This window comes from Melanotaenia boesemani, chromosome 3 (assembly GCF_017639745.1).
Source record: "Melanotaenia boesemani isolate fMelBoe1 chromosome 3, fMelBoe1.pri, whole genome shotgun sequence".
NCBI lineage: Eukaryota > Metazoa > Chordata > Actinopteri > Atheriniformes > Melanotaeniidae > Melanotaenia > Melanotaenia boesemani.
In genome coordinates this window covers 20,144,295-20,169,764 of record NC_055684.1, presented here as the reverse complement: position 1 = coordinate 20,169,764, position 25,470 = coordinate 20,144,295, and the positions used below count along the sequence as shown (strand labels likewise).

The window sequence follows — 25,470 nt, the reverse complement described above, 5'->3', positions numbered from 1 at the left end:
TGCTGAGACTTATATAAGCCTGACACCCCCATAGGAATGATGGCATTGGATACAGTTTGAAGGACTTAACAAAGTTGGGAATTAGCTGCGACCTCCAACATGCCGTCCAAGCCTGCCCCAATCAAGAAGGCGGCTAAGAAAGAACCAGCCAAGGAGGAGCCGGTTGCTGAACCCGCCGCGGAGCCTGCTCCTGTCGAGGAAGCTCCCCCAGCCGAAGCCGCCCCAGCTCCCGTGGAGGGCGAAGCGGCCCCAGCTGAGGGAGAGGCCCCCGCACCCGCAGAGGGTAATGCCCCGTGCGCAGCGGCGCGTGAGATGTCAAATACCGTCGATTATCCCGCATTAGAGTTCACCTTAATTTATCTTACGATGGACCAACCTTGGATATGTTGTTAATTAGTCTAACTTAAGCTTAATTGGTTGGTTGGTGTCACGGTAAGCACGCAGTAACCTTCACACTGGTGCGCACTGGGTGTGAAGGTGCAATTTATTGATGAGAAAATGCAGCCAATGAAAGCAAACTTGAAACGGCTTGACTGGTGCATTAGATACCTGGTGAAACATGCGTTCACCTCAGAGTCACGCGCTGCGATCGTAATCTGTAAAGTTTCCACTAATGTGGCTTTAATACATCTGTGAACGCACGTTGCTATACTAATACGTACCAAGCCAACATTAACGCGCCTGAAAAGCCTTCACTGTGCTCTCATTATTAACTGGTGCATACCTCATATAACTTTAAACAGTTTACTGACAAAATGCCATCCTAATTCTAATATTTAACATGTTTTGTTTTTTTTTTCCCAGTTTCTAACACATAAGCTACTCTGACGGAAGTGCTGCTCCCGTCAGCATATCATACATCTCTCTTCACTGCTCATAATGACTACTATTTTAATATTTACCAGCTCATACATAATTTTGAAAATGTTTAGCAATATTTTCAAGATGTGATGAACCCCTGTAATATTTTCTAACCTCTAACACCAGCTGCTGCACCTGTTGCTGAGGAAACACCCTCTGCTGCCAAGGTCCTGGCTGAGGGTATGATGATTAACAACTACTGGATTAATGTGTCTTTAACCGTCCATATCTTACAGAAAAGCCAGCCATACTAATGAATGATATATTCTAACCCCTAACATCAGCTGCTGCACCCTGCACTGAGGAATCAGCTGCTGCCGAGGGTATGAAAGATAACCTCTATGTGTCTTGAACTGTCTATATCTTACAGCAAGCTACCTATACTAATAAGTAATATCTTCTAACCTCTAACATCAGCTGCTGCACCTGTTGCTGAAGAATTAGCAGCTGCTGCTGCTGAGGCCCCAGCTGATGGTATAAAAAAATAAAGTGCAAATAATAAATATTGAGCTAATATTGCTGCTAAAGGCAAAGTTAGCAATACTAATATATGTCTAACATCTAATAACCAGCTGCTGCTCCTGCTGCAGAAGAAACACCAGCTGCTGCTGCTGATGCCCCCGCTGATGGTATAAAATAAGTGAAATAATGCATTTTAATCCACTACCTTTTCAAAAGAAAGTTGGCTATACTAATATGTAATATCTTCTAACCTCTAATATTAGCTGCCGCTCCTGCTGCAGAAGAAACGCCAGCTGCTGCTGCTGACGCCCCTGCAGATGGTAAAAAGACTTCTCACGAGAAACATTTGGTTTACTTATATTATAAGATTTAAACCCTCCTTTTGGTAAAGCTAGCACCACTACCTAACTCTTGTGTATGACACTATACAGCCTACATATACATTATCATCTGTCAGAACAAGTTCCACCTGCTTAATGCACCAGTTATTCATATCTAACATTTAATAATAGCTGCTGCTGCTCCAGCCACAGAAGAAGCTGCTCCTGCTGCAGACTCTGAAGCACCTGCTGCTGAGGGTAAACCAACCTGCATATGCACAACATTTTCCTCCCTCCAATAACTGAAGTGATTTTCTCATTTGAAACAAATTGGATAAAAGTCCTAAGTTACAGCTATATATATAAATTCTCAGATCTCCTAGTAAGGGAGACCTGTAGGTGTACAAACCTGATTATATTTGATGCTGCACTGCTCATCACTCTGCCAACATTAATTTAAATATCTGTATAACATCAGGCGAGGCACCTGCGGCACCTGCAGAAGAGCCACCTAAGCCACCCACACCTCCACCACCTAAAGGTAAATTCTACAAAAAAAAAAAACACATTAGTATGACGTGATTCCTGGTGGATTTATTTTCATTACCGACTATTTTGACATCTCTAGAGCCAACAAGTGCTCCTGTGGATCTGTTTGTTGAGGACAAAAATGACACTTCTGTCACCATCATGTGGAGCCAGCCTGAGAACATCGGGCCCACTGGCCTGGACGGATATACCATTGAAGTCTGCAAGGATGGAAGTAAGTCTTGCTCCTTTTTGAACCAGGTGCACCATGTCCCAGCATGTGCACAAAAGGGGTCAGATAGAGGTATTAATACATCATGACAAGACAGCTGACCTTTTCAGTTATTTTTGAGGGATTTCGTGTGAACAGCTCATTTTAATTCTGGACATATGCAGCTATTATTATACCTCTGCTTTTTCAACAGAATGTTTTATAGTTTTTAAAATACACATGTGAAAATGTAAAATTGCTGTTTTAATGTGGGTCAACCGTATCAGTTGCAGCTGTCCCCGAAGTGTCAGTCTCAGAGTTATATCATGAGCTACCTAACTTCTCCCTAGAAGGACAGAGGCATTTCAGGAGCTGCTGTAGTCTTGCTAGAGGGCCTGCTTTTAGACTTACAGTGCTAAGCTAATCTCAGCAACACTTAAACACAAGCTCAATTTAGCATTCATGTACACAGCAGTTTTATGTCTAATACCTGACGTTTGCCACATATAATAAATATTTCACTACAAAGCTGCAAAATAAGAACAAATTGTTTGAGCCAGTGCTGTTGGAAAGGTGAATTCCTTCTCCTAGTGATATTGAAAGCATGTGCCAGTTGCTCGTTATTACCAAAAGAAAACAACCTCACAGGCTCTTTAAAAGGCCACAAGCTGTGTGTGCAAAGATAGAAATCACTCAGAAACTGAGAAAGAAATGTTGAGAGAGTAACAAAGAATGTCCAAATGACTTTTTAAAATGTTAAAGCTGACAGCATAAAGGCTGGCCACATCCTTCAGGATACTTGAGGATAATAATGGAAAAAAATAACAATGAAAAATATGCTCTGAAACCTGATTGGTTGTGGTAAAAAGTCTAATTATTATAAGGTCATTAAAGAAACAAGGCCCAACTTGACTGTAATTACTTAAAGATGCACATTAATTAGCCATTCGTCTTCTGATGCTCATCAAATGTGCATTTCTGCTTTGTGAAATGTAGACTTTGTGTGTTCCTCCTTGTAAATAGGAGACCTTGTTCAGAGCTTGGTTCTAACAGATCAGTTGTACAATTATGGAGTCGCATTTCGAACAATGTGTTAGATTTACAAAAGTGATTCTATGTTTAAAAAAATACTTTAATGTTTTGCAAAAAAAAGTTTTTTTAATCAACTGATTTAAATCACTGTATAACTGTGAAGTAAAAATGCTTTGATCATTTTGAACAAATATGTTAGTGCTGAAATCTGAGCCATCCCTAAGAAAAAATCTCAAATAAAAAAAAAAGATTGTTTAATTTTAGAGATGATTAAGGAATGAAGCTCAGTATCTTCTCCACTTACACTTTACAGTTTTTGCTTGATTGTGCGTAACTTTCCCTTCTAGCTGACGACTGGAAAGCAGTCAATGAGGATCTGCAGAAGTCCTGCCGCTACGTTATCAAGAACCTGACCACCGGTGACCGTCTGAAGATTCGCGTGGTCGCTGTGAATGAAGGAGGCCGCAGCCCCCCTGTCGCCCTCCCTGAGTCTGTCCTGGTGAAGGAGGTTGCTGGTAAGAAGAGTTTGCAAACAGAGAGTCATTTCAGGAAAAGACTGATATAAACCAATGTAAATTTAGAGGTCCAGAGGAAACGATTGAAAGCAATTATACACAGAGAGCAGAAAACAAAACTGAATGTTTAATATGTACACACATCATTTGATAAAGCAGGTGAAGACTAATTACACAATGGTTTGTTTTCTCACACTGTACATGTGGGATAAAACAAATATGGAACATATCACCTGACAGAGGTTTGGTCTTAACATTACAGAGCATTCGTTAAGAAGAGGCGGAGTTGTTAATTTGAGGAGTCGAACACAAACAGCTCAGCAATGTTCTTCTCAGCTTTCCCTCTCCTGTTGGCACATACCTGCAGCGTTAATAGCATAAAACTGTAGTCCTCGCACCCGATTCCACTTTGAGCTGAAACACTGAGACACCCAGCTACAGTGTGATGAGTAGATGCTGTACACCTGACCGTGTTAATCACTGACAGTATATCTGAAGTGATTTGTGGGAAAATGTTTGCAACCTGAGGCTTTTAAAGGACAAGCTGCGTTACTCAGATCATGGCTATGTGCAGATTCGGGCAGGGAGGGAAAGCAATTTGATCCCAGCTGGACGGGCGGTAGTTCAACGTGGCATCCACGTTCAACGTCATGTTCACCATAGTAGGTGGTCCACTTATAGAAACGACTCATGAATGGTTTCCGACCAAATGGTTGCAAAGCTTTGGAAAATAGCTGGGATGTCCTTGCTATCAACAAAGACTTTTCTGATGAGGGTTTGGCATTGCATTGTGATTCCTGCCAAGATGCATGCTGAGGGGGTGGCTCAGGCTCCTTTCTGCAAGATCGATGGTGTCAAGTGATCTGACTGCAAGCAGGTGGGGGCTGTGAGAAGGGGAGGGCGGGGGTGGGTGGTGAATTCCACTGGACTCTGACTTTGAGTGGAGAGGGGGGTGGAGGGATCTTACTTCTCAGATGACACTCAAATCTCATGACAGCTCCCAAGATTCACTGTTTATTTTGAAACATGCCACAGACTTTACAGGGGGAATGCTCATTAAGCCTGATCCTCTCTGTACGAAGCGATAAGACACTTAACATGTCGTGTAGTTTTTCCTTTTTACAGATTGATTTTACTGCACTGCACCTCGCCTTTTCTTTTCTTTCCCCCACATCAAATATCTACAATTATGATTCCTTTAGGTCCAAACTAATAATTAGTGTCCATCATTGATAATGTTAGTACATCAGATGTAAATCAATCTCCAAAATCTATGTCATGAAGAGAAGTGACCCACAGTCCTATGGTACCCATGCTCTATTTAGAGCCCTGACAAATGCTATGCTGCACTCAGCAGGTGGTAAGCTGCAGCAAGATACTTCTAAGTGTCTAACAGAGGCTTCGGTATCATGTAAAAAGTCACAGTAGCTAACTATTCAAGGTATTTGTTTTTATTAGAATTTATAGGATATTTTTGGCTTTTTATGAGTTGATACTCGGTGCAGTGTTATAGGGAAGCTTTGAGGGAAAAGGGTAAGTGGATGTGTCATCTTGCTGTCTCAGACAAAATTTCACTTATTTCTGATTTACAGAGGCTAAAAATGGACTCACATACACAACTTCTTTTGTTTGTGGAAATGTAATCATAATAATAAAGAGAAAAGTTTGAATAATTCATCTCCCCTACTTGGTCAGTACTTTGTAGAGGCTTTTTTTTTAACAGCAGTTACAGCTGCAGGTCTTTTAGGGTGAGTCTTTATGAACTTGGCACATTTAATCTCCAGGATTTTTCTCCAGCTTCTTAAAGTTGGATGGTTTCTGCTTGATTGAGGTCTCTGCTTTGCCTCGGTCATTGCAACACATTTAAGTTTTTCTCCTTAAATCATTCAAATGTTGCTTTAGCACTATGCGTAGGGTCAATTCGCCTAAACATGTAGGTCTCGGCTTTGCTTCAAGTGAGCCAAATCCAGGAAGATTGACTAAACCTTATGTGGCAGAAAAGAAAGTTGCTTTGCATTATCCAAAAGATGATCAAACTTTTTTGTTTGTTGTTTATCTTTTCTTCTCTTTTAGTTATTCTTAATGCTCCATCGACTCAGGCAGGGAGGTAGATATAAAACTAAGACTAAGACTGCTTGAGTTTTGCAGTTTCCAGCTGAAATGACTCCCCAGTCATACTGAGTCTAGTGGACTGTAAGGTAGGAAAAAAACTTGCCTGCCGGGACCTCTCGATTAATGGTGTTGCAGACACTGGAGCCTTTTAGAACAGTTGTGTATATACCAACCACAAGACTCATAGATTGTGCACAAGTGGAACTTATTTAACTAATTATACAACTTCTAAAGGTAAGGCCTGGTACACACATAACAATTTTTTTAATCTTATGAAATTTTTTATCTGGTCGAGACCTCACATGTGAAGAAAAAAAAATCAGTTTTGATCGTATTGTGTGTGGTGTGCTCCGAAAATGTAATCACAGAACAACACACACATGACGAGGCTGTCCTGCAACTCATCTACAATCTAGTCCTCCGAGCCAGACAAACGTCAAAACGTAGAAGAAGAACCATAGCAGCAACCGGTAAAAAAACAAAGAAGAAACATAGCAACAACCAGAAAACACAACACACAGCATGGAAGAGGACATATAGGATGGGGGAATGATGGTGGTCTTGGGAAAAAGCCAGAGCTGAAAAAAATAACAGACTGGAGACTGCGTGAACACGGACTTTATATCATTCTTTGTTCTCCAGCCAGCTCGCTCTCTGAATGGTGCCACGTCACCATCCGCGCAGTCACAGTGCACGAGTGGTCGGCGTTCCTCAGAAAACGGCACTGAAATATTGAACATGTTCAATGTTCCCAGCTGTCGGCTACGACCCGTTTCGGAGCGGATTATCAGGACAAATCGGCTCGTAACACACTACAGACCAAATGATGATTGGACAGGGAAATCTCACGATGATCAGGCGTTTGCCGTCCGCGGTTGGGAAGAGGCAAAATCAGGACAAAAACAGCCCAAAAATCGTTATGTGTGTACCAGGCCTAATAGGTAGCACCAGAGCTTATTTAGAACCTTGTGATATATGCATGCACCACTTTATTTGTTTTACTTAGATGTTTTAATTCCTTTTTTTTCCATTTCATTGACATTTGAAAAAGGAAGCATTTAAATTACAGGCTGAAAGGAAAAACAATCCCAAGGGATATCTCAGTCTAGTATTGCATTAGAAACTAAACCGTTACCCTTCTTGACTTGTAAGGTATGATGTTGTGTATAAAAACATTTGGTGCCTGATTGTAATGTAAAATATTTTTTTTATGTACCTTTTGAGGCATATTTATGACAGCTTTAGTTTCTTTAAGCATTTGAGTTCTTAATTTCCTTTTTAAAAAACATTTTCAGATGCCACACACACACTAGAAACCAAGACAAACCAATTGTTTACTTTATACTATTCAGCATACTAACTTTAGCATATTTAATCATGGTCATAAACAAGAATAAAAAATAAAGTAATTTTTGCTCCATATTTTCCAATATGAATTAGATGTGTTAGAGATCATATTAAAACGATGTAGATTAGGATTACTTAATTTGGTCCTACGAGGGCTGCAGTCCTTCAGGTTTTCAACTTTTCCCTGCTCTCACACACATGAATGAAATCAGTGAGTCATTGTGCAGAACTTCATCATCTGTTTGATTCATTTAATCTGAGTCAGGTGTTTTGGAGCAGGAAAACATTAAAAACCTGCAGGACTGTGGCCCTTGTAGCACCTAACTGAGTAGCTCTCCTTAGAATCAGATGCTAGCTAGCAGCTAAACCTCTGTTAGCTTAGCTCATGATAAACTACCTAGCTGACAGCTTTGCAAACTCTGCCAGACATAAACTATAGGTGTTATAGTAACATCACTTCATTTCACCATGTGGTATTCTTCTGACACTGACCAGTTCATATTAAGTTTCCATCATCATTAAGGTGTGTTAACCTCTTCAGTTTTTCATGGTTCTGATCTTGTACTGCACTAAACCTATTAAAAAAGTTTTAATGTATAGTACAAATTCTGTAAATATTTTTTTACCAAAACCCTCAAGCTATAATTCTCTAAATGGGCTGTCATAGCCATAGTAGTAATGAGCTGGACTAAAAAGAAGTTTCATGTTGTTGAGCCAGTTTATTTCAGACCAAAAGGCCACAGTTGCTCATTTCCTCTACGCTACTTCTCAGCTACAGCAAGACTAACGTTTTTTTTGTCCTGTCAGAAAAAGATGGCAAAAAGAAAGTGAAGGATTAGCCAGCCTGGAATTGCCAATTCTTAGCTTAATTAACAGCCCAGCCCACTTGCACCTTACCTCCTTCTGACTGTACTGCCAGATCTTGTTCCACCAATTCCCTGGTACCATAATCCTGAGTATCCTTGGCATCCTTGTTCTCCTGGAAAAGTCACGCCTGCTAAGCCATGGTACATACCAACATAACAGGCATTGCAGCAGAGAATGAGGTGGGATGGATTAGATGCCATTCATCACAGTACAAGTCAATCAGGGATTTTGATACTGTGCTAAACTGTTTGAGGGTAGATTCGTTTTAATATTACTGGTTCCAAATCGAACATCACAAGTGCCTCAACTTTTGATTTCATTTCAAATGCTTTGTTTGTGTAAAGGAAGTGCTATAGTAAAGTGTTTACATCCTGCAAAACATCAGTAAACCAATAGTTTTGGAATTATGAATGATTAGTTGGTCAGATCCATTATTCATTATGATGACCTAAATATAGAAGACAGGGTGCTGTAGCAGCCCAAAGTATAAAACAAGGCAAAGGTAGTTCTGTGTCAGAAAGCACCAGGGAAAAGAAAACTTTAGAAAGCTTAAAGCAAATAACCTGAAATAATATCTTAGTATATTATGTAAAAATATTGATTACTTTGAATTGTTTTTGTAATTCTTTCTAGACCGTCCCAAGGTCCGCTTGCCTCGTTTCCTTAGGCAGAGATACGTTGCTCATGTTGGAGACAAGATCAACCTGACCGTCCCCTTCACAGTAAGCAATGCCTCTATATATATATATATATATATATATATATATATAATCATATACATTGATGCAGATGTTTATATAACGTATTTCCTGTATTTATTTTTTAATATTCAGGGTAAACCCAAACCTGTGGTCAGCTGGACTAAGAATGGTGGGGCGCTTGACACAAAGAGAGTGAACATCCGCAGCACCGAAAGAGACAGCATCCTGTTCATCCGTGCAGCCGAGAGAGAGGACTCCGGTGTGTACGAGATGTGCGTGAAGGTGGAGGACTTCGAAGACAAAGCCTCACTTACCCTTCAAATTGTTGGTGAGCTAAAAGCCGATGCTTTGATATGACATTTAAAAATGTTAAAAGTGTGTCATACTCAACCCATGTATGTGTGCTCACAGAGCTGCCAGGACCTCCTGCAAGTGTGAAGATTGTGGATACCTGGGGATTCAATGTTGCTCTGGAGTGGACCGCACCCAAAGACAATGGAAACACTGAGATCACAGGGTACACGATCCAGAAGGCTGACAAAAAGACCGGGGTAAGTTTTAGATCTCAAAGCCCTGCAGGTTTTTGGTTGCAAAAAGCGGCTTTTGCGGAAAATATGTATACATTGAAGTCATGATACTTTAATAGATCAATCTTCATGTGTATTTGTTGTGTTTTGAAAGGACTGGTTCACTGTGCTGGAGCATTACCACAGACTGAATGCCACCATCTCGGACCTCATCATGGGCAACACCTATAAGTTCAGAGCGTTTTCTGAAAACAAGTGTGGAATGAGTGAGAGCGCTATCATTACAAAGGAAGAGGCCAAGATCTTAAAGACAGGTAACTTATTCCTTTTAGATTAAACTAGAAAAAACTGTTGTGTCTAGTTTCTAATATTATTGATGTCGCAATACATAATGTCTTTGTAAATGTAAATTACAACGTCACAAAGTTTTTTTTAGGTATTTGTAATGGTGTTTTAGAGATAGAAAAGTACTTCTTTTGAGAGGGAAGCCTCCTGAGCTTCAGTTCTTTCCAGAAATCTGTAAATATAAACAGGTCAATCACAAGACCTCTATATATTTACTGACAGACAATCAGAGAAGTCCTTTTTTCTTTTAGACATTGTTTTGATGTTTTTATCATCTGATGCATGAGTGTTGATGTTTAGTCTTTCTGAATCATAGATATAACTACGATTATGCAGGTTAAGGTTCTTACAGCTAGTAAAAATACTTTTAATCTTGACCTTAGTTATCACCTGCTCATTCAACCCCCAATAATGCTGGGAAGGAGAACCCTTTAAAGCTTTCTATATTTCTGCATATATGATCTGAAAAATCATCACATTTGTAAAGTGAACAATAAAAATCTACTTAAGCAAAGTAATTAAGAATATTACAATTATTAGAGCAAAAATAATGTTTCGTTATTGCACAGTTTTGAGTGGTAAAAGTATTTAAAACTCAAAGCTTAGTACTTTGTTTTAGGTTAAACTACATTAAAATGTGTTTAGTCAATAGAACGTTAGGTTGGTTAAAAAAGGTTGGTTATCACTCGGTATTATCTTTGATATGGGGATCTGCCACAGCCTTTTCTAAATTGATAGATAAAAATTGATAGAAAAAAGATTAAGACTTTATGCAGCCAGTTCTTGCTTCTGCCAGTTGGTGTCCTTTTTCATTCAGCTCCCTGACTACCCTCAATCAGAGGAAGTCAGAGGTACATCATCTTTCCTCCCCATTCTGCTGTACCTCTACATGCCTATAGGCAAAGAAAAAGTAATGTAAATGCAACAAATCGGCCTTAAAACGCTGTGTAGAACAAAGACAAATCAAAATTTAAGACATAAAAAGCATGGAAATTCCTGTTGCAACCGAGTCTAAAAAGTAAAGCCACTGCAAAAATCCCTTAAAACGCAATACCACAGAAAGCTACGTGGCACGACAGAAGTTGTAGACTAATTGCTTGCTTCATGGGTGTTATTGTTTCATCATTTATCAACAGTTTTGCTGTTACATTGTTTTAATCAAGTTTTGGTTCATTGCAACTTGCTTATTCCTCGTCTACTTGATATATGTGGCTTCAAAGGAATAATTTTTTTCTGATTTTGATCCACACTATGGGTCATTTTAGAGTAATGTAAGTGTACATTAACGTGATTGATCCTGTAATCCTGTGATATTATTGGCTGATGACTTTGAGCTCCTCATCTCATCTAAATATGGCCATGTCTATTTAAAATAAAAACCTGAGATGACTACATCCATATTCAAAACTTAAAACTATGGAAATCCAAAGACCAATGGGTTACACCCCACCGGCTGCGTTTAACTTTTATATAGTCTTTGTTCACATTGTGTTCATGAAAGCGTATCATGACAAAAACACGATTTCTGAAAATCAAAATCAAAAAAAAAAAAAAAAAAGGAGTTGCTGATGTTTTTCGGGGTGGAGAAGATTAAAAAAATTATTAAGATTTCTAACATCAAGTGGAGTGCGCAAGTGGAAAAACAAAATAGGATCAGGGTGATGGACCAACAAAGATCACTAGAACCATGGAAGCTTGTGTGGTCGCAAAGCAAGGCAAGGCAAGGCAAGGCAAGGCAGTTTATTTGTATAGCACATTTCATGTACAGGACAATTCAAAGTGCTTTACATAAAACAAAGATATTACAGATATTTAGAAATAGTAAAAGGCATCAACACATAATCAACACATAATCACAATAAAATAATAAATTACATTAAAATGATTAAAAGCAAGATAAGTTAAAAAAAAAAAGTTACTGTGCAGATTTCATGCATAGGCACATGAGAAAAGAAATGTTTTTAACCTGGATTTAAAAATGTCTACATTTGGGGAAAGTTTAATCTCCACTGGCAGTTTGTTCCATTTGTTTGCAGCATAACAGCTAAATGCTGCTTCTCCATGTTTAGTCTGGACTCTGGTCTGGACTAGTTGACCAGAGTCTTTGGATCTAAGAGCTCTGCTAGGTTTATATTCTCTGAACATATCACAGATGTATTCTGGGCCTAAACCATTCTGGGATTTGTAAACAAGCAGAAGGGTTTTAAAATCTATTCTGTGACTGACTGGAAGCCAGTGTAAAGATTTCAAAACTGGTGTGATGTGTTCAGATCTCTTAGTCCTGGTTAAAACTCTAGCAGCAGCGTTCTGGATGAGCTGCAGATGTTTAATGCTCTTTTTAGGAAGTCCTGTTAAAAGACCATTACAGTAATCCAGTCTACTGGAGATGAATGCATGGATGAGTTTCTCTTGGTCTTTCTGGGAAACTAAATTTTTAATTCTGTTGATGTTTCTGAGCTGGTAAAAAGCTGTCTTAGTGACAGCTTTGATGTGACTGCTGAAAGTCAGATCTGAGTCTATCAACACTCCCAGGTTACGAACTTGGTTGGTGATTTTAAAAGCCCGAGTCTCCAGGTGTTTGCCAATGCTGACCCTCTTGTCTTTGCTACCAAACAGAATAATCTCAGTTTTGTCTTCATTTAATTGTAGAAAATTCTCCCTCATCCAGGTGTTTATTTGCTCCAGACACTGACACATTAAGTCTATTGGACTGCAGTCATCTGGTGACAGAGACACATAAAGTTGTGTATCATCTGCATAACTTTGATAACTAATGCTATAGTTCTGTAATATTTGACCCAAAGGGAGCATATACAAGTTGAACAGAAGAGGTCCAAGGACTGACCCCTGGGGGACTCCACAAGTCATGGCCACTCGCTCGGATTCATAGCTGCCGATCGTAACAAAATAACTCCGGCCTTCTAAATAGGACCTGAACCAGTTAAGGACCGCTCCAGAAAGTCCAACCCAGTTTTCCAGCCTATGCAACAGGATTCTGTGATCTACAGCAGTGGTCCCCAACCCTGGTCCTCAAGGCCCACTATCCTGCAGGTCTTCGATGTCTCCCTGTTGCAGCACACCTGATTCAAATGAATGGCTCATTAGCAGATTTGTGCAGAGCTTGTCACAGAACCATTTAATTTGAATCAGGTGTGTTGCAGCAGGGAGACATCTAAGATCTTCAGGATATTGGGCCTTGAGGACCAGGGTTGGGGACCTCTGATCTACAGTATCAAACGCAGCACTGAGATCCAACAGAACCAGGACTGATACTTGACCAGAATCGGTATTCAACCTAATGTCATTTAACACTTTGACCAGAGCTGTTTCTGTGCTGTGATGAGGTCGGAAGCCGGACTGAAATTTATCAAGATTTCCACTTTCATTTAAAAAGTCATGAAGCTGGTGAAATACAACTTTTTCAATAATCTTGGAAATAAAAGAGAGGTTAGAGACAGGTCTATAGTTGTTCATTATAGAGGCGTCTAGAGTCCTTTTCTTTAGGAGTGGCTTAATAGCAACGATCTTTAGTGACTTGGGAAAAATGCCTGATGCCAGTGAGCTGTTAACTATCAGTAGGAGATCACTTTCTACTGAGGTAAAAACTGTTTTTAAAAAGTCGGATGGTATCATGTCCAGAGTGCATGTTGTTGATTTCAAATGCCAAACTGTTTCTTGTAGGACTTTTAAATTCACCATTTTAAATTGCGACATGACAGCAGAATTGTTTCCTGGTTTTAGGCACAGACTAATTTTCTTGTTTGACTGTGTGGAATTAATATTTTGCCTAATTGTTTTAATTTTTTGGCTAAAAAAGTTTGCAAATTGGTTGCATTTCTCAGTGGAAAGGAGCTCAGGGCTTATCTGTTTAGGAGGATTAGTAAGTTTTTCAATCATAGCAAACAGAGTGCGAGAATTGTTGACATTCCTGTTAATCACAATCACAAGGAAGCCAGGATAAGACTAAATAATACAGTAGTTTGCATGGCAGGGTTGCAAAAGGAAAGTCACTATGCTGTAAAATGTTGACTATAGCTGAGTCGTTTAATAAAAATCAAGTAGAAAAGCCAGAGGGTTGGAAAAATAATACTACTTGAAATGGAAAGAAATCAGAAAATAGAACCTTTTGATAAAAGAAAAAAGTGTTTGGAGAAAGAAAAAACATATTCCAGCATCAGTCTTATCGCCTCTGTAGGTGTAGGCCTGTTTTGCTGAATCTGGGCTTGTTTACAAGCACCGACGGAAAAGTAAAGGCAGAATAAGACCTTTCAGAAAGTCCTTTAAATGACTGGGTTAAAGCCACTATCTTACAGTGCATGAACCAAAGGTTCACTGCTCTCTCTTTCACCTCTTCTCTTCAGGTATTGACTACAAGCCTCCTGAATACAAGGAGCACGACTTCAGCGAGTCGCCCAAGTTCACCACGAATCTGAGCGACAGATCCACCACTGTCGGCTACAGCACCAAGCTGCTCTGCTCCGTCAGGGGATTCCCTAAGGTACAGTTACATCTCCTCATGGTTTATGTCAAACTAACTGCCTCAGCAGAAAAGTGGCGGCAGAAGGGCAGCGATGAGGAGGACTTTTATTGAACTGAATATTTTGTGCAGTAATGCACGCCACAAACAGTATGCTGTCAATGTTTTTTAAGCCTTCCAAATAGGAGCCAACATCCACATGCAGTAGGGACAGAACAACAATCCCAACTGCTGGGTGATACTGCATCTGTTACGATATTTGGTAATTAACACTGCATTGCAACCATTAATTGGACTCAAGTGTGAAACAAGCGATGGTGCAATTAAAAGACAAGAAACATCAGATAATTTCTCCGACTCCAAAGTTTCAGAAGTCACAAAAATTCAGCCGGTCAGTTGGAAATAGTGCAAGTGTGGTTCATATGTGTATATGCTGTTTGAATATCCAGCTCCTGAATGTTGAATGGAAGTTTTCAAACAGAAAAGGATTAAAACACCAGCAGGGTGAACTGCAGAGACATTTACTCAGACCACCTGTCAGCAGCAACACATCTTCCTCATTTGTATTTCTGTCAGTATGAGCTGACAATGAGGAGGATCTTCATCTGCCCCTGTTAGCCTGCGGTCTGAGCCTCTAATCACCTCAGGGGGTTCATAATCCACAGGGTCACTGACAGGATGAAGTGTGAACCATATTCTTTTCTGAGGCATAGGAGAAGGTGAAGAGGGTGGCAGGGAAGCTGGGTCACATGTGTAAAATTCTCTGAGGGCCCCATGAGGTCCACACCATATCAGTGCCATTTAAACTGCCATACCAGGAGTGTGCTGTGTCTTCTTCAATCAAAAGTAGTTTTGTCTTGCCATGAGGTTCAAATATAAATAGAACACCTCTGCTCCACCATTTGTGAGGTCATTTATTATATGCTGTTCATGACCTGACTTGAATGCACTTTTCTGCAGCCCAAGATTCAATGGATGAAGAACCAGATGATTATTGGAGACGACCCCAAGTACAGGCAGATCTGCGTCCAGGGTATCTGTTCTCTGGAGATCCGAAAGCCCGGTAACTTTGACGGTGGTGTTTACTCCTGCAAAGCCAAGAACGATCACGGAGAAGCGATCGTCAGCTGCAAACTGGAGGTCAAACGTAAGTTCAGTTACTGAAGCTGCAACATCTGCTATGTGTTTACAAGTTAAGCATATGTTGTCTTTGTCAGTGTGTGTGTTTCTGATGGGATGGATCTTTCTGTTCAACAGAGCCAGTGAATCCAGATGCTGACAAGAAATAGGTGAACAGCCTCTCTCTCACAGGTCAGAAATGGATTTTACTTTAAATATTTAAGCAGTTTTTTCATTTTTTTAATTACTTACATACTTGTAATTATACATGTAATTATAAATGAAACACTATGAACCTTGGAATATTTTTTACTTGTTCTGCAGTCATACTTGAATGTGTTATTTAAGTAAAACAATCAAACTGAATCTATTTGACGGGGCAACCTTGATGGGTGATGAGGTAACACCAGTTTCCTTCAGGACTTACTTTCCATACATGGAGGTCACTAAACTTGGAAAAGGTGGCCTGTGCTTCTGGGAGGGTCCAAGCTGTAGCACCCATAAATTAAATCTGTAATGGCTCCGGGTGCTCTCAGTTATGACACTTAATCACATTTCCTCGACTCAGCAGTAGCCTCGTTCAGGACAGCATTTTCATTAGTGTTACTCTCTTAACACCAACTTAGTTTAAATACTTTATAGCTTATATTTGTGTAAACGTGTTTTCAGTGTGTTCCTAAATGACTATAATGTTGTTCTGTCACCTTCTACTTACTTATTATTTATTGATCTGCTGCAAACCCACATTAGGAGCAGCGGGAACGAGGCCTCTGCAACATAAGGTGTGTGACACTCGAAGTGCTTCTAAAACAGTCATCTACAATAATTGAAGGCAGTGATTAAGTTTTAACAATTTCTCTGCTGCTGCAGGAAGGTGCTGGATTCTTGGAAGAACATGTATATATGGCTGGTGACGACACCACCAATGGGGTGTAGCCTGTGACCTCTCACCAAATGTGAACATCTGTTCGGATGAACAACTGTTGCCATCGCTTCATGCCTAACAAGTCCATATCCATGTCCACAATTTGCTTTTTCCAACCATTTTTCCCCAACAACACTGTCAATGAGTAACTACGCTATCTTATGTTCAAATATTGGACCTGCTTACTTCTTCATCTCGTCAGTCTTACTCGCATGAATTTACTGTTCCTCATAGGAGAACTACGTGTAACATCGGCGTGTTTATATCAATAAACAATTTAATTTCTGGTGGTGTTTTTTTCTATACAGCACATGAAAAGCACAGAAATTTAAAAAAAAAAATTGTTTATACAGATGTTGAATTTTACATGGTTTCAACTAATGTTACATATTCAAGCAAGTTTTCTAAGGCTGATATACAAAAATAGAAATGTACCTCACACAAAAACTTCTGAAGAATTTCACCACCTTATTTCAGCCATGTGAACAGTGCTAACATTTAGAGCTGATGGCCGTCATCTGATAATGTTAGGGCAGAGATCCTTCATCGTGCTCATATATGGTAAAACTGAGATAATCCACAAGTTTAAATACTTTTGATTTTTATTTGGTTGAGTTCAGCATAACAATTACAGAAGTAATCAAGAGTCTTTGGGTCACTTCAGTACTAATAAGATGTTTTTATGATTCCTTGCTGCTATAGCATGTTAGCAATATTAAAATCTTTTTAAGGCAGAAGTTTAAAGAAGATTTTTAGGAAGGAAAATGCATAAAACACTTACACAATACAGTATTTAGACAGGACTGACAAGCACTCTGGTCAGCAGTAACTCCAGACAAATTTAGATGCTTTCCATTTGTTTCATTCAGCTGCTGAATGCATGAAGCTCTTTGGCAGAACATCAGTAACAAACTGGAGACAGCAGCACTATTCATTTGGCTCATTCAGACCAAAGAGTGAATCACAGTATGCCAAGACTTCCATAATAATAATACCACTCTATAATACAGATCTTGTAGCTATTTGGTCTTGAAGTGACTAGCATAGTGATAGAGTGGATACCAGAGATGTCCAGGTTGCAGAGAGACATGGGTTCACCCAAACGCGGACAAAATTAGCCCTAGTGCTCCATCTTGTTCAGTTTATTTTAGGTGACAAGTGGCTCAACTTGCAACAAGCAACTCTACAGTGTGAGATACCTTAACTGAGAGAAGGGGAGGAACTAAAATTACTTATAAATATACAAATCAAGAATCTAATCATACCCCAGATATAAAATTACTAAAAACAGCTGTGTTTGTCTAATCAGATCTAATTATCCAGATTCTTGTGATGGAGTAATGTTTCCTGGGAGTGGGCAACCTGAGTATTACTGTTAGGAAGGAAAGAGGGAGGCAGAGAGCTGAATACACACTGAGTGGCCCAGTTCTGCAGTTAAAAAGAAAATATAAAGATAATACACTGACTCTTAGAGTGTGGTGGCCTCTAGTGTTTAGTCATGTAATGACAGCTGTATGCAAGCTTTAATCATGCCCTCAAACTAAAAATAAAAACTTTGGACATCTAAAAAGATCAATACAGTTAACTGCTCATTTTACTTATTTTCAGTAATATGAATAAATGCTAATGTTTTCTGTCGTTTTAAGGTGCTTCCATGATTTTAGGAGTGCAGCTTTAACCTGAGGGCAACATGCCATATTGGATCTGAGACCTATTTCCATGAGGTCCCTGGATGCTGACACACAGCTAAAGGGTCATGGAGCAAGAGATTTCCCAAATTAGATCCTGCACATAAGAAGTTTAAAACCCCACATGAAAGCCACTAAAATCACTGATACACAGTATATTCTTTAAGTGTGTATTACAATGTACATACACCATCCTCCAAAAATGTATTAATTAGGCTGAGTCTTAAAATTAAAAAAGAAAAAAACATAAAAATGTAACAAAATTTATTAAGAAAAAAGAAAGAATGAAAAAAAATAAGGATACTAGAAAATATGGATAAAAACAGAACTATTTTTCTGGTCAGTGTTAAGACATATCAGATGTTAAAACTGAGAAATTTGTTTCCATTATCATTCATAGTAGTATCTCGGTGGGACAGGAACCTGTTTACCTTGATGCAGCATCATCTTTTCTTTTAGGACCCAGTAAGTGTTTGGGAATTAAAGAGATGAACTGCTTTGAAAGGCAAAATCCAGTATTTTCCCATTTTAACTACTCAGGCCTCTTTAGTTGTGTTTTGGATTTTGTAATTGATCAGCTGTTTGTTGTTCATGTCAGGTATGGATTGCAGACACATTTCTAGATCTTTTTACAATGAAATCATGCTGTTGATCTGGAGGGCAGCAAATGTTTAAGTATCACATGCCATGTGCACTAATGCACTCTCAAGACATGGCAGAACTTATGCACTTATGACAAAATACATGGTCCTTCTCCTTATTAGTCAGGATGAAGCCGAATTCACAATTTCTTAAAATGAAAAAGAATGGAAAAGGAAAATGAATTTTAACGTTTACATGTAAAATTTAGTTTTCCACTTTGTCTCAGTACATCCTAAATGAGCTCAGGCCCACTAGAAAGGAACATTTCTGGACATCTGTTTTCTAATGAAATGCTGCCCAAGGTCTTCTGAAACAAGTTTGTCTGTGATCTCCATGCAGGATCCCCACTCTGTCTTCCTTACATTCATTAACATTTTCTTGCTGGTAAATTTAGCATGAGGCAATTACAAAGTATCTTCAAACACTGGCTTTCAGCCTTTTGTCTCCTGTGTACAGAGATTCCTTCAGATTTTTCCACAGCATCCAATATAAATGATGACATTTTCTAACTCAGGCTCTCAAGTAATCCAATAAAAGTAAAGTTAGTTCAGCTTGAAATTTCACCATTAATAGCCTTTTGTCCCTGTTCAATTTGATTTTAACATGTCACCGGCATCAGATATAATATAGAATATTTTTTTGAAAAGCGCATTTAAAGTGTTATATTTTTACAGAACCACATTCACTTCCATAATTTACAGTGAAATGTTAGAGTAACTTTGAACACCATCACTTTAATTCCAGCAAATTTAGTGTTAACTTGTGTTTAGGTGAGAGTTTGTGTATTTGTGTAACAGTATTTTTTGATTAATTTGGGTAAAACTGAAACATCTATTTTAATAAAAAGCTAGCTTTTAATAGATACAATTCTAACTTTTCTCCTAGCCTCACAATGAAGCCGACACTAGTTTTTTGGATTACTTCCAGTAATTCATAATCCACTGACATCTCTAGGGAGCACCAAAGTTTGTTATGTTTCCCCTCTCTGTCTTCCTTTCATTCATTCAAATGGCTTGCTGGTAAGTTTAGCATGAAGCAATCACAAAGTATCTTTTGGCTAAAGTTTAATTGGATTAAATCAACAACATTTTTTCTCACTGTCATTGTCTACTCGAGAATAGCAGCAAATGAGCCAAGTTCGATGTAAAGGTCATAAAAAACAAAAAAGGCAGAGCATTTAAGTAATGCAGCAACTCTGACTCATGTGACAGCGCTGTAATTGTTGGTGATGCACTGACTGCTGCCCGGTCACTGCTTTATCAAGGGTAACGCCAAAGGCAATGAAACAGTGTGTCCCTCTTGAAGGGAGGCTGGATGACTTTTTCTGCAGAGTTTTGGCTCTGTTCCCAAAACTTCTAATATGTGTAATGGTGAAATTGGCCCTCACACCAGTGTCCTGTCATTGCTTTTCATTAACAAATGCTCCACATTAAATCATTTGGATAGATTGTCAGAGCACACTTTTCATTTGCTTTACATTTGAGCTGTGAAGGATCAGGTGATCGTTTTAAACACTATCTTGATTAAAGGTGTTCATGAAAAAGTATTTTTTTTATGCTTATGACAGTCTAGCCACATATACAATAGATCTATTTTTAAAGAAACAGAAGGTAGTTGTGTGATGCAGCTCTCCAGTTGGTAAATTCTATTGATTTCATGTAGCATAATGAGACTCCCTTGTTTGAAATTTTATCAATTTAATCTCAAACTGAGATTATAAATTGTGAGTGAAGGCATAAGATGATTCCGAAAAGCTCAGACATGGATGCTTTGGATCTTTTAGTTTTTTTCTTATGTATTATTTAACTTAACCAGTGACAATGGTCAAAGTGAGTGATTTGTCTCCTACAGCATACATTAGGACTCATATAATTTTTTTTTCTTCTTTTAAATCAAAATAATCTCCCTTACAATGCAGCAGTAGTAGTCTGCATTTCTCCGGCAGCTCATCCAACCTTCTGCTATCTTAAATTATTCAGCAGGTGCATGTTAGGAGCCTGTGAGCAAGCAAGGGAGGAACTAGTGGCTGTTTCTGTTGGACCTCCTGTATAAAAAAAGGGAGAAAAAAAAAGAAAACTCCCATCTGCCAGACTGCATACTGCAGCAAAACCTGCCTAAACGGACCGGTAACCCACTCCCATCCTTCTCTTCTTCTATTCTCCCTGGTCCTCACACCTCACTGCACTCGGGTTCCTGCAGGAGTTCCTGCAGCAGAGACCAAAATAAATAAGGAAAAAAAAAACATCCAGTTCTGTGAGAGCCGTTGCAGGCTGCTAGTTACAATCTTCCCCTCTTCTTTTCATCACTCATTGATTCTCTAGCTTTTGCACCTCCCTCCTTTTGCTTCTTGCATCTAATTCTCAAAGCTCAGCACTCCTCGTCTGCCTCTGCTGAGGGAAAAAGTGATAGTGCAAAGGAAGAAAGGAGGAGGAGCATGGTTGTTAGTGCGCCAAAGAAAGCCTAACCCCCTCCGTACCTAGTTGATGACACAGTGAGTTTTTATTGAGCAGTTCCTCAGCCAATGAGCGAACAGTGCCGGGAAATACAGCAGTGGAGCTGCACCGGCTATGATGCTTGTGCTGATTTCAGTGTTAGAACTATGTTAATCTGAGTGAGTGTTTCCTCTATGATCTGAGTGAACACCAGCACCACCTTGAGCCAAGAAAAGTCCAGTTTGTGAGTGTCTCCTTGGAAAACAATATCCTCAGGTGATACTAGGACCTGCTAGTACAAGGGTTTAATAGTTTTTTGCAATGTTTTTTTAATAGGGTGGGACAATTCAAAGAGCTGATTGTTAAGATTTTTTTATCCTGTCAAGAAGACATCTGACCCTGTTTTCTGCTTCCTCTCCTTGTTTAAGAGGCAGCACATCTCTTCTTAAGGTAAGCAGCCTTTTTCCTCTCTGTCCAAGGCAGCAGCATCTATTATAGCAGCTGTGCTGCATGGCAGGTTGTCACAGAGGCACCTATCCTCATTATACACATCCAGCCTGAATGTGAGGGGGAGGGAGCTCTGCAGGGTGAAACATGGAGAATAAATGGCTCAGGAGTAATTAGAGCAGACGGTGTTAGCGTTTTGCTAGTTCCCTCTCCTGCAGAGTCCTGCAGTAAAGGCAAATCTACCAGAGTGGAACTTTTTAAAGCCTGCTGGTAAGTCCCAGTTCCTGGTGCGTAGCCTCATGTAGTGCTGCAGTATAATGTTACATAAGAAAAACAAACGTGTGAGTGAGGGTAGAACCTGAGACGAACAGTATTATTATAAAAGTAAAGGCAAGGGAGGAAATGAATTAAACATAAGCGATAAATATTTTGTGGAGAGAAGAAAGAGAAGGAGGTGGTTAAAATAGACATAAAATTCCTTTTCACATGTTTTTATCTGTGTTAGTTTCAGTGTGTCAAGTTTACTAAATGACTGGAGTCACCTCACTGTTATACAGTAAAACACGCAAAGTCAAATCTGCTGAGCCAGCAGTAGTGGCCTACATCAGAGTCTGCAGAGCTCTGAGGGCTTAACTGAATCCCAGTTTTCCTATGAAACTGGTCCACTGCAGCCTTGTGTTTGAATGGGTTTTGGTGAATAATTTCCTTTTGCAGAAAGGAAGTTAATCATCATTAATGTGTGTCTGAATATTTCTCATGTTACAGCCTATGATGGACACTGACATTTTAGCAATGCACCCTGAAACTTGTGTTTGTCCTTGTAATCATCATGTGAGCATATCTTTCTCTTCTTTTAACTGATTAGGAATTATTTCATTTTAAGCCACTGATTCAGGGGAATAAGCTGCATTTCCTCGGCTGATTATGATGCAGGTCAGGTGAGGCAGTGGTGTTTTTAGTCTCTGGGGTGTTGTGAGTACATGACTGGGACACTCCTCAGTGTTTAAAAATGAGGACTTCCTTTTGGCATCAGCAGAGGTGATCTAAGGGGTGCTGGAAAATGTCAGTACACACGCACACACACACACACGCACACACATGCTGACACACAGGGGTGTATTTTGTGCTGCAGTAGATGTTTACAAGGTTTAATCTATTTCCACTGCAGATGTCATGAATGTAAAGTGAACATAATGGAATAAGAGAGCAGGCCCTGGTGTTGTTTTTACTGTTTTTTTTTTACTTGCAGCTGAACAGAATATTAGCTAAAATTGTGAGAACAAAAGACAATAACCATACTTTTTTTTTAAAGGGCTAAATTAATTATTTGTCTACTGTGTGAAGGATAATCGATTAATGATAAAAAGGAAAAATGTGAAGCTTCACTTAAGGTTGTGTTTCTTTGCTGAATTTGCATTTGACTGCAAAGCCAGAGAAGATTAGTCATACAGTTCTGCAGACAGTGCTTGCTTCCCAGTAATAACGTCAGCACTGTATTTCTTAGATGTGATTATATAGTTGGGTGTCTGCTCTAAATAGCTTTAAGTAGCTTCTATGTAGCACAGCTTTTTAGCCAAGCTGCCAATGTGATTGCACAGATATCCTGGCAATATATTGTAATTCTGCTGTTCATCAAAGTGCTGTGAAACCATGTTTAGCTAGTGATGATGCTCAAAGGATGAAAAGTACAGACAGTGGAAGTCAATGTTTTTACCCATCCTGGGAAATATTGCAAAAAAGACAAAGTTGTGGGACAAATTTAGTCCAAAAGACCTACTGAGGTTCATGTTTGCAGTTTTAAGTTTAATGTTTCTGCAGCCATTGAGCGATTTGCCACAAGGTTAGGTTAAGCCCTCAGGTCTCCTTCAGGATTTGCTCTAATGCTGGACTTCTCAGGCTAGTGCATTATGTTGTTTGGAGACAGAGAAACTTGGGAAAACGTTCCATAAATGCACTAATGGTGGATTTAGTTTTGAAGAATACTTTTTGTAAAGTGAAAACTACATTGTTTACCTGTTTTTTATGGTCTGAACCAACAAACAAAAGACCAGCAACTTTCTAAATGTGATATAATATCCCAGATATTCCAAGAGATTGAAGTAATTCCTGAAGAAAAGCTCACCCATTTCTTCTTGGACGTTGGCAGCGGTTGCTGGTTGTCCCAATTACATCTCATGAACTACAACTACTAAAACAGCAGCATAAACCACTACTTCCAGTGACACAGCCTAGTTTATTGACTGCAAACCAGTCAGTGAAGATGCAGCTGAGCCACAATTCTGTCTTTGCTTGTTGTTTGGCTTTGCAGTTCATCGGACGAGAATGGAAACCTGGTGTTTATTTTCATTAGTTTACATGTTAACATTAATATATTTTACTGAGCCATTACTCTTTGATAGTCAGCTGGTGTCAGTCATGTTAACTATGCCTTGTGCTTTTATATGAAGTTAGGAAAAGAAAATCTAATGATAGTGTTAGTCCAACAAAAACTGGACATTTAAAACGCATGCAGAGGTTATTTTGACTGAAATGATATGAACTCAAATTTTTCAAATTTGGACTAACACCCAGATACTGAATGCAGTTATGACCATAAATAAATAAATAAATACATATTTAGAAACTGAAAGGGAGCATATAGATAAAACCTGATTTTGTGCTGAATCCTAGGCTGTAACACCACTCCCACTCACTTTCATCTGACATGTCATTGATTGGCCTTCGGCCAGAGCAGGGAATCATCTGTAAGTGGCTGCATCACCGTCTATCAAAGCTTTGGTGGATAAATCCAATCCCTTCTCATTCCTGTATATTCAGATGACAAAAGCTTTAAATTCCAGTTTTAACTGGAACTCAGTTTAACTGTAGTCCTTTATTGCAGTATTCTCCAAAACATGTCATTAGAGGGATTAGCTTTTCTGACTCTCTACATGACAACCCCTCATGAGAGAAGGTGTTCATGCCTGGAGCAATACTGCTGCTTGATGGTTCATGAAATGGGAGGCTACACTACAGGCCATAATCAAGTATTCACTGTCCTCATTCACAGGCTCCAGAGAGCATGAGTTTACAATGACCACACACAAGATTATGTTTTCTATTTGAACTGTACAGAAAGCTATATGTGTATAGAGTATGAATCCACCTTTGATAATGCATCTGGTTATACCAGTTCACAAAATCACATTTAATGATGATATGCTGAGATTGAGACAGGTATTACAAAGTGAACTCAAAGGAATGATTGATAAACTTTGATCGTTTCCCAGTAAAAGCAGTTGGATTGATGGCTTTGCTGCTTCTGCAGTGTGTTTTCGGTTGAGTGGAACCAGTGCAACGCTACACTGTCTGAGGATGTGGTAAAATGGATTTCTCTGTTAACTAGCCTATACAGAATAATATATCAATATGTTACTTAGATATTGAATCTCTGGCTTCTTTTTTCCTGAAATTCATTCAGCCTGTGTGCAAAACAATCAACAAACCATTAAATGTTGATCAAGACTAAGCTTTTTGTGGTCAGCTAGGGGATCAGGACTGATGTTAAATCTTCTAAGGTCTGCCCCGAGGACAGATAAAAAAGATGCAGCAAGCCAAATTTACAACACAGACGGGGAGAAAAAAACTGAAATAACAAGGAGCTACAAAGAGTGTTTCATGTTTGTTAAAATAGAATCAAATTCACTAAGAAGTAGAAATTAAAAATTAATTTGACTGACAGAAAGCTATTAGGTAGTCTTGATATTTGATTAAAGCATGATTCGTTAGTTTAGCAAAGACATCCCCTGATGAGACACAATTGTCTTTCTTTTTATCTCGTTAGTTATAAATTAATTTATTGTTGCGTCATTCTGTTCTCGTCTCTCCTAATCTCAGGCTCAGATAAATCTGCTAACTGCTCATCACCAAACA

At 39.1% G+C, this 25,470-nt stretch overlaps 2 protein-coding genes across 6 annotated transcripts in view; both read left to right on the top strand.

The window, feature by feature from the left end:
• Window positions 1-30: 30 nt before the first annotated feature.
• Window positions 31-16,629, top strand: mybphb (myosin binding protein Hb). 2 transcript variants are annotated; one of them, XM_041980641.1, is made up of 14 exons: window positions 31-307; window positions 1,836-1,901; window positions 2,122-2,184; window positions 2,272-2,406; window positions 3,762-3,929; window positions 8,889-8,977; window positions 9,089-9,284; window positions 9,368-9,507; window positions 9,638-9,797; window positions 14,190-14,326; window positions 15,266-15,452; window positions 15,563-15,616; window positions 16,175-16,206; window positions 16,295-16,629. In XM_041980641.1, exons 1-12 carry the CDS (start codon window positions 100-102, stop codon window positions 15,592-15,594), a joined length of 1,581 nt encoding a protein of 526 aa, XP_041836575.1. In that variant the 5' UTR covers window positions 31-99; the 3' UTR covers window positions 15,595-15,616; window positions 16,175-16,206; window positions 16,295-16,629. The 2 variants fall into 2 exon arrangements, with proteins under 2 accessions (XP_041836575.1, XP_041836574.1); XM_041980640.1 differs by lacking the exon at window positions 1,836-1,901 and having other exon boundaries at window positions 32-283.
• Window positions 16,630-21,248: 4,619 nt separating this feature from the next.
• LOC121637018 (synaptotagmin-2-like) overlaps window positions 21,249-25,470 on the top strand; it is a 30,953-nt gene continuing 26,731 nt past the window's right edge. The window contains exons 1-2 of one of the 4 annotated variants that reach the window (XM_041980900.1): window positions 21,249-21,387; window positions 21,540-21,561. The gene's annotated coding sequence lies outside the window, so the exon portion shown is untranslated. Of the gene's footprint in view, window positions 21,562-25,470 lie in introns of all 4 variants that reach the window. The other 3 variants (XM_041980899.1, XM_041980898.1, XM_041980901.1) reach the window with 3 other exon arrangements.

What these genes read in the sequence shown, in the direction of transcription:
- mybphb (XM_041980641.1), top strand. Translation starts at nt 100, where the DNA reads ATGCCGTCCAAGCCTGCCCCAATCAAGAAGGCGGCTAAGAAAGAACCA. An exon ending in TGAAGCACCTGCTGCTGAGG is followed by an intron (nt 1,902 to 2,121) that starts GTAAACCAACCT and finishes GTATAACATCAG; the next exon opens with GCGAGGCACCTGCGGCACCT. An exon ending in AGGCTGACAAAAAGACCGGG is followed by an intron (nt 9,508 to 9,637) that starts GTAAGTTTTAGA and finishes GTGTTTTGAAAG; the next exon opens with GACTGGTTCACTGTGCTGGA.